Source organism: Macrobrachium rosenbergii, chromosome 46 (assembly GCF_040412425.1).
Source record: "Macrobrachium rosenbergii isolate ZJJX-2024 chromosome 46, ASM4041242v1, whole genome shotgun sequence".
NCBI lineage: Eukaryota > Metazoa > Arthropoda > Malacostraca > Decapoda > Palaemonidae > Macrobrachium > Macrobrachium rosenbergii.
The window spans coordinates 53,505,893-53,525,773 of record NC_089786.1 but is presented as its reverse complement, the minus strand read 5'-3'; the positions used below and the strand labels follow the sequence as shown (position 1 = coordinate 53,525,773).

The 19,881-nt window shown below is 38.0% G+C and overlaps 1 protein-coding gene across 19 annotated transcripts in view; it reads right to left on the bottom strand.

The window, feature by feature from the left end:
- The window catches only part of SLO2 (slowpoke 2), a 559,700-nt gene that overhangs the window by 50,850 nt on the left and 488,969 nt on the right, over positions 1 to 19,881 (bottom strand). For 13 of the 19 annotated variants that reach the window (XM_067089831.1, XM_067089836.1, XM_067089833.1 and 10 more), the window contains 8 exons: positions 16,171 to 16,374; positions 12,854 to 13,000; positions 12,024 to 12,177; positions 10,954 to 11,059; positions 5,245 to 5,372; positions 3,485 to 3,601; positions 2,952 to 3,086; positions 1,624 to 1,735 (listed from right to left, as the gene is read on the bottom strand). In XM_067089831.1, coding sequence (XP_066945932.1) covers positions 1,624 to 1,735; positions 2,952 to 3,086; positions 3,485 to 3,601; positions 5,245 to 5,372; positions 10,954 to 11,059; positions 12,024 to 12,177; positions 12,854 to 13,000; positions 16,171 to 16,374 — 1,103 coding nt within the window. Of the gene's footprint in view, positions 1 to 1,560; positions 1,736 to 2,951; positions 3,087 to 3,484; positions 3,602 to 5,244; positions 5,373 to 10,953; positions 11,060 to 12,023; positions 12,178 to 12,853; positions 13,001 to 16,170; positions 16,390 to 19,881 lie in introns of all 19 variants that reach the window. The other 6 variants (XM_067089837.1, XM_067089839.1, XM_067089849.1 and 3 more) reach the window with 3 other exon arrangements.

The window sequence follows — 19,881 nt, the reverse complement described above, 5'->3', positions numbered from 1 at the left end:
AAACACCTTACATAGCACACCTGCACATATTTCAGCAACATCCCTACTAAAAAATAGGTACGTCTTCCACACCTCTAGTGTTCTTGACACGTTTTAAACAGCAAATTCCGTGAGCACTCCAGTAAGGAGGAAACCTTGAGAGCAGCGGGCCTAGTGGGTCAATGTCACCTTTTCATTACAAGTTATCTCAGTACGGTAGAAAGCATGACAAAAACACATAACAGTATAACGTACGACTGAAGACACATATACACATGCATCCTGGCCCATGAGCTGAGGTGTGAGAGGGGTTGGGGGTGTGTCCCCCCAGGGACACATTCAAGATGACGGTCCTGCGGGAGATGTTAGGGACTACTACGATAACTCTCGCTGTCTTCCTCACATTGCACACTCTACTTCTATTGGACTTCCCAGTTGCCTTTCCAATGCTGTGTTCCTCCAGCTTTCATAGTGACTCTAGCTCTCTGGACAGTGAACTTTATCAATATTCTGATCAATAAGTGTACCACTTGTACAGTGATATGTATTCTAGAGTATGACACGCAAAATTTCAGTGAAAACCAGTGCTGAGGTTACACTGTCGGAACACAGATTCTAGAGACAAATCTCAGAGTAAAGCTTCAGTTCCATCCTTGACTCCAAACATCAATCTTACTGAAGATGCTTTGACAGAAAAAATAAAAAAAGAAACTGACTGACATATAACTGAAGTTCTACCCTCAATGGTTGTTTTTTTTTTTTTTTCTCTATGACGTCCAAACTAGAATGCTTCTCTCTAAAGTCTTCTCTAGCGAGTGATTATGATTCTAGCAACTCTAAGGAAGAGGCATCATGACAGCCACTAGGACAAAGCCGCCTGCAAGCAGCAACAGCACCAGCATCAGCAGCTACACATATCACATCAACTACACATGATCTGAAAGAGGAGGGGGGTCACACGAGGTCATACCCACGACTTCTTTTTTTTTACGTTTCGTTTTGCCGTTTGACAGAAAACGTGTCTCTCTCTCTCTCCTGAGCCCTCCTTCCCATCCCAGAGGGAATCAGGTCAGATCATGATACTCCACCTCAGGTTAACGTAAACCAGGCCACCACGCTGAGTAAGCATGGGTAACTGATGCGTCTTTACTATCTTCTTTATCCTCTGATTACAGCTGGACTTTGGGTTTTGTGTTCTTTTTGAAGGGGGGGGGGGGCAGGGAAATGGTATTCAAACAAGGGAGTTCGTCAGACTGGTTGTGGTATATGAACGGTGACTCGTACTGATCAATTCTAATGTCATTAGCTATAATAATTAACGGTGTGGGACTGGGTGTTTTAAGCTGTTATGCTAGTCAAGACTGTATGTATATATATATATCTAAAGGGGCAATCAGTCAAGTTGGGGGGCAGCAGCAGCAGCAGTTCTTACTGAGGAGAACTGGCAAGCTGATCGAACCCAGCTATTGTTTACACTGGCCTGCTAATCGTGCCCGGTCTGGGTCAGGTCGACTAAGATGGGTTTGGGGACGACATGGAGACTAGACCAAACACAAATGATAGCAACAGCGAGATTGTTACCGGTGAGATTGACTCGTTATTCCGCTCAGGTCCAGCAATATGGTCATGTGGGGAGACTTGTACCTTTTCCATCTTAGACAGGTGGAGGGCATAGGTGTCCCGTGCCCGGAACTGCATGAAGCGCATGTTGGACGACTGCGACAGCTCTGTGATGATCTTTATGTTTGGGAAGAACCTGCGTCCACAGACAAAAGGACATCTCTTAGTATCCGCCGCTTCGCCATGACAGCCAAGCGTCTAATGTTATTCCAGTCAGAAAATGTGGATAAAAACTGATCTTATTAAGAAACAATGGAAGGCTTACAATGCCTCTGGTTAACATACTACAGTACCTGCTTCCTGATAAGTAAGACTTCTATGTGACATCCAGAATTCAGAGACAAAATGGGTCCTTTTAAAACATACTTTATGAAAGCAGAGCATCTAATACACTTTAACAAGGAAATTTGGACAAATTGATCTCAGTAAGAAAAATGGAAGGCTTGCAATGTATCTGGTTAACATACTATCAAGTTTCCCTGAATCACTAGACATCCAGGTAACTTTCTTTGTATTAACTAATTAGTATATTCAAATAAACCCCCAACATAGAAATAACATACATAATCTCATACTTGGTAAGAAAAATGGAAGGCAATACATCTGGTTAACATACTGTCAGCTTTCTTAAATTATGAGGCTTCTATGTGACTTCCTGAGTTCAAAGATAAAACTGGTTCCTGTCAAACCTACTTCATTATGACAGTAAAATATCCAATATTATTTAATGAGAAAATGTGGATAAAATTATTTTGTAAGAAAAACTGGAAGGCAGGCCATGCATCTGGTTAACATACTGTCAGCTTTCTTAAATTATAAGGCTTATAACATCTACTCCATTGTGACAGCAGAGCCTTCATGCTACTCCATCAAAAGAAGTGTATTAACTAATAAAGTAAATATGGAAGACTTGCAATACATCTGGTTAACATACTATCAGCTTTTCTTTCTTTGACTTCCATGCAACTTCCTTGGTCAACTTCTCAAATTACTGGACTTCTGTGGAACCTCCTTTGTCAACTTTCCTAAATTATCAGACTTCTATGGAACTTCCTTTGTTAACTTTCCTAAATGATTAGACTTCTATGGAACTTCCTTTGTCAACTTTCCCAAATCATTAGGCTTCTATGGAACTTCCTTGGTCAACTTTCCCAAATTATTAGGCTTCTATGCAACTTCCTTGGTCAACTTTCCCAAATTATTAGGCTTCTATGCAACTTCCTTGGTCAACTTTCCCAAATTATTAGACTCCTATGCACCTTCCTTTGTGTCACCTACTCATGACATTCCAATATGAGCCCCGCACCAGAAAATCACACAAAATGACATGAAGAAAGACAGACAGCACATACTTGAACATAGTTTGGACGGCGACAATTGTATTACAGTCGGAGAGAGTATCTTCTTCGGCAGAATTGTTAAGCTCTTTATTGACCACAACTACATTCTCTGCCAGGTTGATCCCTGCTCGTAGCAAATCGTCTAAACTAAAATAAAAAATACAGAACATGGATTGGAGATATTGGGTAACAGCAAATATATAGTACAGCCAAAGACATAAATTTCACTTAATGGGAGATTCAAAGAGGGCTAAATCTCAGATGATTTGCTTTTCAGTGGTTATGAAAAATGAGAATATAATCCAGTGTTTTAACTTGATCAATCAAACGTGAGTGAAACCAATATTTCAGCTTTATAGTTTTTCTCATTATGGAAATTCACTGATAACCAACAGCAAAGATAATGCATATGATCACAGCTTGGAAGGCATTCTGAAAACATAAATAAGTACGACACAAATGTCCTAAAATTAGAGCTGCAATCTTAAATCATAAAAAGACTCTAGCTAGGTGGAGTCACGTACAAACCTGAACCTCATACATACCAGTCAATAGAGCCTAACATCCAGTATATCAGAGGGAACCAAGAGATGGCGTCTAGGAAAGCCACGTCTGGTCGTCTCTCCAACAACAATATGATGGGGTTCAGTGACGTCTTTTGTCTGTGGGAGAGGCAGAAGAAGAAGAAGATGATGATGATGATCCAGACTGAAAATCACGACACATTAAATGTCTTGAGGCTTGTTTACTTTTGTAGATTTAAACTTTCTTTGCAAGCAGCTAATATCATATGGGCTGATTCTCTTGAAGACCACATTTGGAAGATTTGATGTGACCTGATTTATGAAAATTAGGCTAACAAGCCAGGCACTGGGGCACTTTCATCCATGATGTACTTCAGACAGTGAAAATGAGGAGGTAGAGTGGTTGGGCAGCAAGACTGAAGAAGGGAAGCGGGAATGGGGGTCAAGTAAAAGGTTAGAAAGTGGGTGTAGTTATGGGCCGAAGAGACGCTGCAAACAACCTTCAGTAATGCCTGCAGTGCCCCAAGTGAGGTACACTGAGTGATACACTGACAGTCACACTTCCCCTACGGGGCCACATTTGGAAGAGAAATCAAGATATGAGTATAAATTTTGTTATGATTTCAATACAGATATGAAGGAAGTTATGGGATCATGAGAGCTGCTTGAGATATCAGTTAGAAACTAACGTACAAGATGACATATAAAAGAACATAGGCGGCAATGAGATTATGGAAAGCTAAGACCTTGAGATGCAAAATAACACTTCCTTAGTATTTTAACCTTGGAGCCGAAGCTCTTCTATCAGTAAAGATGGGATTAGTTTCCTTTGAATAAGGACACTAGTGGTGTTGTTTATGTCCACATTTCCGGTCACCACAACTGACATCCATACTGCCCTAAAATGGAAAACTGCAGTATCAGCAAAATTTTCGAAACTGAGATACGCCACCTACTGGGCTCGTGAAACACTAATACACAAGTTACTGCAGTTTCAGAATGATTCTTCGGTGCTTTATTTAGGGGGGTCCCCTTTGCAGTACCTGAAAAATCATTTTTCTCAGTTCTGTATTTTTGCAGATACTGCAGTCTTTCATTTTAGGGCAGTAGGGTGCTACGGTAGTTCTAAAACTGCTATTCACGCTGACTTGTCATCTTGGTGAACTGGGTATTGACACCAGCTATCGTACGAGGGATCAAATACGTACAACAGGAAGAGTTCGAGTAACAAGAGGCAATGGAACACTACCAGGAAGAGAGCTGGAATGGCTGAAGGCACAGACAACCTCATTGGTAGAGGGCCAGAATTTGTACATATCTTTGACAGATAAGTTGCTGGTGAGAAATTCTCAATTCTCTTTGCATAAAGTGTGGGAGAAATTCAAAGTTATGGTGTGGTATAGTATTCCCTCATTAACTTACAGAAAAATTTCTAAAGGCTAGAAATCAAGATAAGCTGCACTTAATGTACTTTTAAGTGCAGTCATTTTACTAATTGTGTGATTTCATCAATCAATTATATTCTAACTGCACCTGAACTGGAAGGGAATATCATAAAGGCATTTTTAAAATGTGGAAATAAAATGAAAGAGAATATTATGAGATCCTTGAAATTACTTCACAAAAACAACAAAAATAAGATGCAACTCTCATTTTGCTCAGTTCTGCACTGAAGCACAGGGCTATTCAGCTGTAGGCCCAATTATACAATGTGGAAATGAAATATACTTATAAAAAGATGTGGATATAATAAAGCTAAGGCAAGGAACGTGACCACTTACCTAAAATGAGCTCTGAGTGGAATGACAAAGTTGTAAATACCATTGCTGGCAAAGTCAGCTGCCAAAATGACCGCTCTGTTTTGCCAGTTATATTCCTTGGCACTTCTGTAAGTGCAGTGTTCACACACCTGAGGGGAAGAATGGCTTTATTGCAATTGGAAAGACACAACAAAATAAATTAACCTTCAACTAATTTAAATTTTCAAGGTGGGACAATGGTTTCAACAAGTCAGAAAATAAGCTAACCTCAAACTGTCAATCTCCAAAGTAGCATAATGGTTTCAATAGGTCAGAAAATAAGCTAACCTTAAACTAATTTCAATTTTCAAGGTGGGACAATGGTTTCAATAGGTCAGAAAAGAAACTAACCTTAAACTAATGTCAGTTTTAACAGTGGGACAATGGTTTCAATAGGTCAGGAAATACACTAACCTTAAACTAATGTCAGTTTTAAAAGTGGGACAATGGTTTCAATAGGTCAGGAAATACACTAACCTTAAACTAATGTCAGTTTTAAAGGTGGGATAATGGTTTCAATAGGTCAGAAAATAAACTAACCTTAAACTGTCAATTTTCAAAGTGGGACAATGGTTTCAATAGGTCAGAGAATAAACTAACCTTAAATAAATGTCAGTTTTCAAGGTGGGACAATGGTTTCAATAGTTCAGAAAATAAAATAGCCTTAAACTAACGTCAGTTTTCAAGATGGGACAATGCTTTTTTTTGTTATGTTCCACTTAATTGTACATTAGACCCAAAAGGTTTATACTGATGCATACGAATACGCAATGTACACCTAACTATACCTTGTGGAAAGAAGATAAAAATAAAACACTAAAAAGGATATTAGTGGCCTCTTCACCACATATTGCAAACACAGGAAATAGAATCTAGAAAACTTCCTGTAAAGTCCTATATCATCTATTACCAGTCTTGTGATTTATCATAGAGAATAAAACTAGTTTTTCTATGGTACCTTATGCTATTTTTGGATACTTCCAAGACTGGACACATTATTATCTTTCTCTGAAGAAAATCTGCCTAAAATTCATATAAAAAAATACCAGAAGCTCTGGATATTGAGATGCTTTGTTGCTAATAACACAGAAAACTTGAGTCTGTCTTTCTCTTTACTGTTAACTGCTAAGTATTATTTATTCTGTTTTGACTTTTCCTTGTGTTATTTTGAATAAAAAATCATGCACTCCAGTGAGCTATCAGTGTATATTTATAAATACATTTATAATGTGTGAGTGAGTATGTGTTTAGAGTATGCATATACTGCATGTGTGTATATGCAACAGTATACTTTATAGATGTCCTGAAGTACACAGTCCAAATCACGAGAAGGAACTTACACTGCATAAATGAAACTCACACAAGTTATAGATTAAGTACAGCACAACATTTAACTATGGCAAACAAAACAGCTTCTTTGATAAGTCTGAAAGTGTGATGACATATCAAAAATTTGGTTTTGTATAAAAAAAACCTTGTTATACTGCATGAAAAAATTGCTATGCCAAAAAAAAGTTTTCAAAGTTAAAAAATCAGAGAAAAATATAAAAATCATAGTCTGTTGGCATCCAGATTTACTTATCAAACACCTGAATAAACAAAATGAGACGAGGAACAGCACTTCCTCTCAGCTGTGGCCATTTGCTATCAGCCACACAACGAAATACCTGTTCATAATAAAAGTCGAGAAGCAGCTGCAACGCAGTTGCACCCTGCTGGTTAGAGTCACAAAAAACAAAACAAACGTGATCACAACTGTTTACAAACATGAAAAGTATCGACAACAAGGTAATGATAAAAAGTGAATTTATATAAAAAAAAAATCATAACATTCTAAAGAGGATGAGAAGCCAGAAAGCATAATTTGAGGCTTTTTTGTTTTTTTTGGAAACCCCCCAAATCTGTGCATTTTCTAGAGTCACGTATAATGTGAAGTGGCAGACTCTGGTGAGTAGTATCTCTCATGATACAACGGAAGAAAGCAATCACTCCCAAGTCACGGAGAACACGGTACATCTTTTTACATCATCACGTAAAGTGCTGGCGTATTATTGTCGCTTTTGAGATATGGAGGAGAGAGAAAATAATAATAAAAAAACTGAAGACATCCAAAACAAGAGACGAATTGTCACATTTAACCATAGCACAAAGCACATCCACAAAAAATAAAATAAGAAGGGAAGTTTCTGATATAAAAGTTCTTAGTCCAAAAATCAATTGTGCCTGCAAGAGTGGTAAGATAAAATTAAAAAAGACACTTAAAAAATGAGACAGCCCACTTGTCATCCACAGTCAGTTCTGGACGCAGTGATCCATACAACAAGGTTTGGAAGGCAGGGTACTGAGGAGATAAGCAAAGGTAACCTTTCAATTTTTTGCTCTCAGAGAAAATATTCATTCTTGCAGCAAGATTCAGATACTGAATCTTATCTTCTCAGTACCAAAGCCTCCACAATATCTGGCAGAGTAATGAATAAGCAGCAGGAATAAACATGAGAACAGAACAAGTCACTATTCAAGGTTTGACTCAGAACTGCAGCCTAAGTAGTCAAAATGAATGACTGCCTAGCCTCTAACTTTTATTCTTGCATATATAGTTAAGATCATTTAAGGAAATGTTTTGACATAGTATTCCCACTAAGGCAATGTGATTCAAGAGCTGGTAATTATGCCACAGTGACATTTATGGATCAAGATGGGGACTCTGGTACAAAAATGTGACAAAGTGGTATCTAGACAAACAGCACAGGCTAGATCAAGACTGAAACTAATGTGAAAAATATCTCTTGAAACCTTAAAACTTGGGAAGAAATACTGTAATGGACTTTTAAAAGCAGAGGAACAGGTCAGTAAACTACACTTAAAGAGCGATGATGATAGTACAGAATAAACTGGCAGTTCTCAAGGCACCTTGTTGCATAAACGTAGCTGATACAGGACAGAGAAAACTTGATAGTAAGTGTGGTGGCGGAAACTGCGAACCATAGCGCCAGCCAAGACTGAGCATCTAAACTACTACTCTCAGATCATGAAAAACAAAAGCCTTTGAGCTTTGGAATATATGGTTCACAGTCACCTCCTTGGGAAAAAGGGAAAATAAAAGGAAAAAACATAAGACACCACAAACGTCATGCAAAAACTTACAGGAGTGATACTATTCTGAAAGGACAGAGAAAACATGTTAGCTAAGTAGCTGGTCATCGAACGTAAAACGAAGAGGTTAACCCGCGGGATGCGAGTGGCAGCCCAGGCTTTCCTGACTTTAAAACTTCATTAACTCTCAGATTCTAGTTTGATGTGATAGATATTTACGCTTCACAGAAAACCAACGAGTAAAGGGTTAATCACGCACCCCGCGGGTTAAACAATACATACAATATCTCAACTTATGAGCACTAGTACTAATCGTACAGGATATCTAATCTCACAAAACAACATTGAACATTCTCATTCATAAGAAAAAATAACAAATGACAAGGCTACGTCATATCTTCAAACAGACAACAATACACTTGCAAGTTATCATTTTCTTTAATGACCTTACATTTCCAGGCTATAAGAGTAATTATTATCTGACTCAGGCTGTTTAGGACAAGTCTGAAGTTAATAAATGTTCTTCCCTGATACTATTGCTTCCACGTAGAACTCTGTTTCCCATGTGGTGGACTGTGTCTTTGTACGATGTGCATCTCCACCGTTCCACAAATGTATGAACTTGAATTTGAACTCATAAACTATCTGCAAACTCTTCACTGAAACCTGCAAACTGTTCCCCCCCCTTTTTTTTAATAAGGATCAAGTCACTGAGCCTGATTGCAAATATCATAAACCTACCATGCCTGAATCTATGGAAACTTGAAGCCATCCAGCCACTAGATTTCTTTATGGGAGATCCTAATGGTTTAAGGCAGCAAAGTCGAACAGAAATTAACCTAACGAGAGATATGCTACAATTTTGTTTCCCAGAGACACAGGCATAATAAATCTACAGGAAGTTAAAGGTCGATGTAAACAACTTGTGGCAGGTTAGACTCCAACATTCACTATTAGTATGAGGCTTGAATCCAGTCATGAAGGGCGTAGCCTACCAAAGAACTGTCCTCTGTTGATCATAACAAGCTGTGACAATTATGGGGTTCAGACGAAATCGATCACCTAAACCTTGAGGGCCATATAATGAGAAATATGAATAAAAAATAAACTAATGCACAAATAAACATTAATATCAACAGGGAAGAACCTTTACTTTAATATGAAAGGAAATGTGGAAGTAATCACATTCACCAAATCTCGACGAGAAAGGTCCATTTGCGAGAACATCAAAAGACACACAGGCTCAAAGAAGCAGCATGTTTTCAGACCAGCAACTTCCACCCTAAGAATGAACATGGCACCAAGAAAGACAAACCAGGAGGATAAAACTGGTCTTAAAAGCTACCAGGAGGATTAAACTGGTCACAAAAGGCACCAGAAGGATCACATTGGTCAAAAAAGGCACCAGGGTAAAACTGACCATGAGAGTCACCAGAGAGATCAGACTTGTCATAAAATTGGAATTAAGAATAACAGCCAAAATGTGGTGACCCTTCTGACTACTGACTGATTACAGTAACTTGGCACTAACACAGCAGAATTTACCAAAGCTGAATCTAGTAAGCTTGCTTGTCCTATGGACATGAAAATGAAGGATATGTCAGGGTAAGAAATTTACTGGGTAGACCAGCTGATCACAGAAAGAGCATGAAGCATTACAGCCATTTTACAAAACATGTTACTGTTGAGGAATGTCACATCTGCAAGGCCTTTGGAGGAGGAACAAGCTTAAAAGGGTAGAGTTCTCCTTGAAGTAGACATACGAAAAGCTGAAATGCTCATGAGGACAGGCATCCTAGACTGCTGACTGTTCACAGAGACTGAAGGATTTACGAAAACATAGTACAAACTTTCTCCTTGTGGTGGAATCCCTCTTAAAATGAGGAAAAACTGATATAAAAACTTAAACCTAACTAGCTGATGCATGGTTTTCAAGCACTAAACTTTGGTTGTGACTTTAAGAACAAAACAATGAAAGTAGTATGGACAAGGGACTAAAAATATGAACAAAAACTAGGGCAGCAATTTGAGGTAGATATCATAGCTTTAACTATACTTTTCAGGATATTTTCTATTCTTTAAAACAACTTTTTTTCAGTGGAAAGTTTCAAAACTTTGCGTGAATAATGCCATGAGACATTTTTCCTGCTTTTTTTATATTACTTAAGAGGTGCGCAATGCTTTTCTAACAAGTCCAGAGACACAATCCCACACAGACTTCTAAGTTTCCCTTGGATGCAGATAAGACAGGTCACACTGAATTATATCTAAGCTGCAATAACTGCATAGCTTTACGACATTTAACGGGCAACTTTGTACACAAACACGTAAAGAAAATCTGTACAAGCTATTCCATCCGATGTGGAACCTTAACAATGATGGCTCCACTTCTTAATGTAGCATTTCTCCTATTCATGGCTTGATCTTACACAGGGGAACTTATCAAACAAAACTTGGGTAAACAATATGAAACAAAACAAAGCCATTTCTACAGACCAAGACGTATATGCATGACACAGGCTCAAATCAACCAGGGTAACAGCAAGGTTCACTGAAAGGAAAGGGAGGGAGAATCTGGCCCTGTAGCAATACACTTACCTGGGCTAACTGAAGGCAGCAAAGGGGCTTCTTTTCCTTAAGAAGATAACACAGCGTAGGACTGACTCCTATGTAGGGGGAAACGGGAGGGAATCCTTTCACGATCCTGGAAAAAGAATAATCATCAATTTTATCGTCGGGTCGCAATGGTGGAAGCGTCTTCAAGTTTCCTAGAAGTGTTTCATGAAGAAATTTCATTCAGAGGACAGAAGTTTGTTACATCAGACATTCACATGTAATATAGTGTTTGGAAATCTTTCTTAAAGCAACTCTTGGCAAGAAAATCATCTAATGGACCTTAAACATACCAAAATAATATACAAATTTAATGTTATGAAATCTGTTGACTTGCTGAAGGTGCTATGTTGGAGAGTACCCCCACCATTATTGCAAATAAATCCTATTCCAAATCAAATCTCATAAGTAAAACGAATGTCTTTAAAGAAGCAGAATTAGGCAACAATGTACAAGATCATGATAAAAATAAGTCCTGTAATGGCCAACCCTGAGAATCCTGTGCAAACAGATTATTCCTTTGAACCAAGTTCATTAGGCTGCGCTTTCATGGAAAATGGATGCATACAGGAAGTGGTACACATCAACAGAACAGAGTCCAACCTAACCTTCAAGAATGGGCTCACTGTATCCTGAAGTAGCTGAGCGAGAAGGAATGCTTTAAGAATGGTTCCACTGACCCAACCAGGGTGCTAAATATACTGTCATGAGTCTAAGCTACAGTATACAAAACAGGAAGCTGGAATGGGCTGGTAACGTTATCCCCGTAAACTTGCAAGGAACCATAAGGCTAATGCTGTCTAACACTACCCTCCTTGAGGTCAAATAGTAATGTTCTGTAAAATCCCACTGGCTCCACTGACCTAAGCAGGGTGCTAAGTATACTGAGTCTCAGCCAGAGTCAGCAGAATGGGAAAAGGGAACTTTGGCTGACAACAATACCCCAGTGAACTTGCTGAGAACCAGAAGGCTTACTCTGTCTAGAGACACCACCTTCATGGCAAAATACTGCATGGTAAACAGATTAACAATAACAATAATCTTCAGCATCTTACGCAATCATCTCCGAAGGGGATCTCCAGGGCACGTCGTCCACCTCGTCCTCACTTTCGCCGGACGCTTCTTCACTACTTCTCTCTTGGCCACAGATGTTGAGTGTTGACCCCGTGAACATGTCAGGCACAGGCAAAATGGATGGCCGGCGATTATCTGGAACCAAGGAATTGTGGTAAGTTCCTATGAATTCAATCAGGGTAAGTGATTTACATTAGAACTAAATCAAGCTATGTGAATTTGAATTTAATCAAACTGTATTGATTCATTTGGTCATCTTTCATTAATTGCATAATGTAACTAACTTACATTTAGTATATGGTTAACTTTGGTTATTGCGAGGTCTCTTTGTCACCAAGAAGTTGTGAAACCCAACCTTAAGGGTACGGTTACCCTCAGTAACTACAGGGCCACTTCAGGCTATTGTTACTCTCAATAACTACAGGGCCACCTGAGGCTATTGTTGCTCTAAATAACTACAGGGCCACTTGAGGCTATTGTTACTCTCAGTACCTACAAGGATACTTAATGCTACGGCTACTCTCAGTAACTACAAGGCCACTTTAAGCTACTTCTATTCTTAATAACTAGATGGCCACTTAAGGTTTCTGTTTCTCTCAATAACTACAAGACCATTTGAGGCTACTGTTACTCTCTATAGCTAGGCCACTTAAGGCTACTGTTTCTTTGTGACTCCCTGGCAACTTCTGGGTACTTTTACTCTCAACGAAAACAAGGCAACTTGAGGCCACTGTTTCTCTCAGTAACTACAAGGCCACTATTTCTCCAAATGGCTACCTGGCCACTTGAGGTCACTACTCACAACAATTACCTGGTCGCTTATCAGAAACACTCATGAGCGTGTCTGACCGTGGCACATCAAGGAAATTGCCTCCACTCAGGGACGGACTGTTTGACTTGGTGGTGTCTTCTCTCTCCAACTTGTGTCTGGGATGCCCTTTCCTCAAGTCCACCGATGCTGGATGGAAGAAAAAAAGGGGTCAGGCATCTCTTTCACTGAAGTTTTAAGCGGTTATATCGAATCTACAAGGCTTTTTGACTCTATTTACAAAGGCAACATGAACCTGAGTTTTTCGCAACCTTTTTCTAATTCAGATGACGGAATGTCTAAGTTATAGGATAATTAAGGAGATATAGAATGTTTAACTTATTCTGAGTAAATCAGTGAAAAGATAACTATGTTGATTTTCTGTGCATTATAGGCAATCATGACTGATATTTAATGCTTCCTAGAATTATCAAAGAGAAGTTAACGAATCTACTCATACACTGAAAGTTTCATGAATTCTCAAGTGACAGGAGATCAGAAAATCAAAGCCACAATATTAAGACAAAGAAATGATGTATAAAGAAATATCCCAAGTAAACAGAACTGTCAGGGCACTGCCCAAAAATTCTAGAGGCTCAGCAAAAATGATCAGGACAAACGAAAGATGAAAGAAAAATACGAAAGTCATGCTGTGCCCAGAACTCGCGCCAGGGTAGCAGCGACAAGTCCGGGCACGAATTTGGTAAATCAAAAAGAAAACTAACACATCACTCAAATCAGTTGTTGTGATGCCAAAAAAGAAAATGTAATTCAATCAGTAATATAAACATGCATCACGAAGCCACAAAACAGGTTTGTGCTAAACACACTTTCTTCAAAAAACCTTCTCCAGTACTTGAAGAAAACACCAATGTGTGATGTTGTTTCACCCAGACTACATTAAGGGTGTCTGAATTTGTTGTTCAGCCTTGTTTAAGGGCCCGAGTACTGTTTGTTGAAGTTACTAAAAGTACGTGAAAAGCAACACCACCTTCTATCACTACCTACTGGGAGTATTACTAAATGGCAGCCACTGAAGTGTTGGTTTTGTTGAATGGTCAACCAAATTTGTAAATATAGATGGTAGACAACTACACAATGTGAGAACATCTCAAACATTTACAATACATAATCCAAGAGAGTAAGTTCAATTCATTCTCCCTAAAATTAACTTGTTTCAGAATGGTTCTCCCAAGATTTTGGAAAAGTATTTTTTTATTCTAAAACTACAAAAAAAAAAATTCCATTAAACTTGAAACTAAATCTGCACTGTTACATAAATGTTTCATGTATATTAACGTATATGTAAAAAGTTCTATTATCTTGGTGACATTAATGTAGGTTAAGTGGCAAGCACTGGAAAGTTCTGCTACAGGAATTACAAGGATTCAACTACTGAAAGCAAAACTGAGAAGGAAATTCTGTAATGAACTGACATGACTGTGCTTCAACCATTTTGAATTGCTCAAGTCTTCATTTCTCTTCTAAGATGTTACAGTGGGGACTACTTGAAAGTGGTAGACACAAAAAGCCATTGGAGTATCATATATCCATTTAAGAAAGCTTCTTCTCTCTCTGATAATGAATGTATAAATTTAACTACCATAAAACCCACATAGCCTGGAATGCTCATCTTTCTCTTTAAATAGGATTTCTGGGTCGTTCTTGCGTTTAACCCGAAAGACGGAATGTTTGTGGAGCTGCAAGTTCGTCTTGGATGTTGTGGGCAAATTTTGGAATTCATGCAAGCTGCTTGATCACCTCCTGAATCCTGGTCTGTGTTCAAACGTGTCAGAGACTGGCAATGTCAGATGCAGAACAACCTTGCCAGCACATTCAATTTTTGGGGGGACCAAATCTCCACCCAACAACAAGAAAAGTTTTCATTTTTTTACAATGACCACTTTTTTTAAAGGATTTTTGTCTCGGTAAAATGTTTTTAAGTCCTGCTGTTACCACACGGAAAAAAATCAGTTCTATTGTGCAAGCGTTTAAAGTAACATGACCACCTCACTTGTGTACTTTTGTGCAACATCGTCATCAACTGTACTTCCTTGGACTTCACCACAAAAACTGTATATTGTAAAAGTTACTGTTGGGTCTCTTTTAAAGCAGAAGGTACAAACACAGCGGCTTTTACGACCTCCTCATGCGCTACCAGGGTCACCGACGGGTGTTTGTATCGTAAAGGTAAATGACTTAATTTCACAGAGTGGACAGTGTATGGGATGATATTCCATTTAGAGCACCCACATTCAGTAAGACTTTTCAATTAATACTAAAGAGCTTTTGTAATTAGATTTGGCTAAACTGGACACATCACTGGTGGACAAATTTGTAATAAAGTAGTAAATGTCTCTGCATGTTGTTATACCCAATATCTGGCCCAGACTCCATGACTGAAAGTAATTTTTACAATAGCAAGTTTTTTTTCCATCTACTCAACTCAACATCATAGTTTCATCAAATCTGTAGGTGTGTACAGTATTGATTAGCAGAATGGAATCGGTTACTTGGAATCCTTATAAATTCTTCTCCAATATCAATATATAATTATTCAAGTTAAACCTTGTCTGGTGTTTAATCTTTGTATACAAAGACAAAGTTTTTTCTGAACTTCTTACTACACAAATTATCAGTGAGGGGTGTTTCAAAGGTCTACAAACCCAAGTATTAACAAATCTAGGGTTACAAATATCCTCATATAAAACCCATTTAGCATTAAGTAGGATGAAATATACTTTTGGACAATCCTTAAAAGTTGTACAGAAATTCTATGAGTCTTACAACCTTTTTGTTTCACTCGTAGTATTGTAGCTCGAACTACTGTACTCCGTTATTTTTACCAGAACTTCTTTAGGTAGTGTGCCACGTGGATGACCACTGATAACTCCAGTGCAGAAACTACAATTAAAATTCCACAAGAGGAATTTGAAAGCTACATCACTATACAAAAAAAATTTAAGCAACATAAGAAGATATCCTAAAAACAAAATCACAACCATTTCTACATCACAGGAGCAAAATAATAATAATAAGAAAATAACTACAGACGAAAGTCACATTCTCTACAGTAACACAATACATTTAACAAGGACATACAGTAACAAGTACACTTTAACTCAAGAGTCTTCCAAGCCTACGATGACATAACCAAAGGATAGTAAACAAACAGACACAAGACAACACAGACGGGGTCATAAAAACCTTCCCTGACAGACAGACTTTACCCCTCCCCCCCCAAAAAAAGGATAGGAAGGATATGAGAACGCTTGCTTTGAAGCCTTTGATGAAGAAGTTCCCACCATCTAGGGACTTACCCTCCCCTCCTAATATTCCTCCAACACCTCCTCCTCCAATTCCTCCAATTCCTCCCACTCCTCCTTCCTGAAGCGCGAGATTTCTTCTGGTGGAGGTCATAAGCACTTCCTCCCCCGATATGTGTCTCCCTTGTTCCTCCTCCCATCTCTCCCTCCTCCGATCCACCTCCTCCTCCAGTTTCTTCTGGAGCTCGTTGACAGATACTGGAATGGAGAGGCCTGAGTCACGGTTAGTGGCTTGTGGAGGCACTGGTCTGGTACCTCGTCGGCAGCAGCTGCAGAAACACAGGGCTACTGCAGGGGGGTACCTTTCCCTGGGCAGTTCAACGACTACCCCCTGCATGGCTTTATTTCATTAAAGAGTACTCAGTTAAGACACGTCTTCTCTCATAGCTTTTGGCGTCCTAAAAGAAAAATGACAGGTTGTACCACTACTGGCTCTCACTCCAAACCCATCTGGCCCGGCAAGGTCATTTACGCTTCGCGCGGCTTTCTCCTGGCAAATCGAACTTAAGGGAAAAGTGATGTTGTGATATTCAAGGTAAATCCTTCAAGTACCACCTGGACTCTACTACTGCAGTATATACTCTATAAAATCATTGACAAGCTGAAATGACTCGGGGGATAAAGACAGAGAGAGACCTTATGAAATCGGTTCTGATCTAGGAGTGGACCACCCAGTCAAAATCTCAATAACCATGAACCCTGGGTTTCCACCGATTCAGAGAATCCCCTGTGGGTGTGGCGGAGAGCAGTGAGGTGTACGAGGGCAGGAAATGAACAGTGAGAAGAGGTCAGTCATTCAGGCTGTTACGGACAAGTATGAAAAGTGGTAGACACAGAGTTGTATGTCGAGAGGGTTAGAGAGCCCAACTTCCCAGCGGCAAGACCCGCTGGCTACTACTGTTTACATCTACCACCAAAAGCCATGCAGGGTTAGGCTAGTACAAATATTTAAAGTATTCTTATTTATTTAAGCAAAAGGTGAGACTTTATTTGTGAAGATTTTAACAGGATTACACAAGTAAGGCATTACTCTATGTACAATGAATGGATAGATATGCATATTGATGTTTATGTACATACACGTGTATATACAGGAATATTTCAATATATGTATATATATATATATATATATATATATATATCTATATAAACAAATTCTTAGAAATCTATGATGATGAAACCAATTTCAACAAAATAAAAGTCTCCTTTGTTAAAATATTTTCCAGATGCCAAATTTACTCTTGTTAGTTATTTATACATTATCGGCCTACTTGAAAACCAAATGTTCTACAACAGTCACAAAACACTAGGCATTTATTATGGCCACAATTCAGAGTACTCAGTGTGAATATTAATCCTACTGAAGACAAAAATGTAGTTAGTTCAGACAGAAAATTAATTTTCCGAGAATAATCAACTGCAGTAGTCTAAGCATGTTTTAGTTCAAGAGACCCCCAGTCTCTTTAGACAATCTCTTAAGTCTGTTCAAAGAGTTCTGTTGCAGAATGACAAGGATCTCGTTTGCTGCAGTGAGTATCTTCGAGGGAAACTTTAAAATAGTGCTCATGTTGTTCTTTCAATGCTCCTGAAATGTGGGACGCAACCATCAGATTGTGAGAATACGGCACAAACAAACATTTCACCTTCTAAAATGGTCATTTCAGTTCCTTTAACGTTTGTGACAGCAGTGATGGAAAGTTTGTATGACAATAAAGAAAAATTCTATGACCCCAATAGTACCTTGGAAGGACCTTCAAGCTTCAATTCCGCCATTCTGAAATTTGTAACGATCTGAGGAATACTTCCAGACGCCTCCCTCTACTACAGATTTTACAATTTCCTTGTTCCAATTGGCAATACAGGACTTCTTTATAGAACTCTTAGACTCTCTAATCAATACTCTAAGACTGCTTATACTCTATGGGAAGCTCTTTGGCTTTAAATCTGTTTAATCTTGAACTTTCATTCAGTAGTCAAGAGTCTTACAGTTCCTAAAGAGCATAATTTTACTTCCAAATCTGGGCACCTAAAATACCTTCATTTGGGGAAATCTGAAAACTTCTTTCCTTATGCTAAGGGAAATTTAACCTAATTTCTTTCCAGAACAGGACATGATCCTAATTAGACTTACCATGTGTCACTGAACACCTATAAAGAGATGAACCTTTTCTGATATGTTTCCTTGTTGATAATGGAACAAGCTTGCTTATACGGTTAGGATAGAGTGTGCTAAAGAAACTGTCAGTTAATGATCTGGAGGTGTGGGGGGGCAATGCATGGATTTGTGTCAGCTCTGTTATAAAGCCACAATTATACACACACATATATATATATATATATATATATATATATATATATATATATATATATATATATATATATATATATATACAGTCGACCCCAGTAATCGTGAGGCGATGCATAGCTCTACCCATCATAAATAGCTCAAATCCGCGAATACTTAAAACCCTCTAAAAATGTTTATAACTGCCTATTTTGATAGTTCAAACACCAAAATACCCTCTAAAAATGCTTATACCTGAATATTTTAATAGTTTTATCACAAAAAGTGCATTTGGTCATGGAAATTATATGAAAATACAGTAATTTGTGAATATTTCTCTATGAAAAATACCGCGAATAAGCGAGTTTTCGGCGATTAATATGTATGTATGTTCCAGAGAAATCCGCCAATAGACGAAGCTGCGAATCCGCAACCGCAAATAGGAGGGAGTCCACTGTATATATATATATATATATATATATATATATATATATATATATATATATATATATATATATATATAAATTTACTTTCCAAGTTTTGCAATTACAGTGCTAAGACGGTTTATAATTATACAATTCTTAATGTGAGTGTTGACAAGTCATACAAATAGTCTCCCTAAGATTAAATTTGGTCCTGGCAAGTCATCTTCTTTTCCCAAAATTAACCCAAAACAGGAGAAAACTTAAATATAGGAATACTATTCCAGTATGTTTTGATGTACAATCACTCATTTTTAGAGAGTCCTCAAATTTTGCCTGTTTATAACTTAGGATTTTTTATCAAACACACTAAGAGAACATAAAAAAAAATTAATGTTATATAAATCCTATTGTTCACTTCCCTAGATATTATGTATTTGTAATAAGCACTATAACCTTTTAGCTTCTCGAATTCCTCACACATTTTGGATACATTTATTCTATAAGCCTTATATGTAGATGTGGAATACATAAACACTTCCTTCCATAGCAGGATTCGAATCCACGTGCCGTAGTAGAGTGCAGAACCAAATTGCATTCTTCAGAATATGGTTACACAATTTATTCCCTCTTTTATCAATTCTGTATAATGCATGGCACAGAAACTGTGGGAAAGAAACTGTTTGTGAATTGTAATGAAACCCTTAAATACTTGCTTTGATTATATTTCTTACAAACTCAGTTACTGAGCTTTGATTTCAAGGTACCTTTTGATATCATTAACCAACTTCATGAAGGGCATCCCAGCTATGTAATTATGTAGTTGACACAATTTTAATTATTATAGTAATTAAAATGAAGAATACTATGAGAAATATACTAGATTCAGGTTCTTAGAATATTTACAAGGCTCTTCAAGATAGTTAGTTACCTTTCAGAATAATGTTTATATTCACGTCTGTGAAGACACGAAATATATAAATATTGCAGTATAATGTA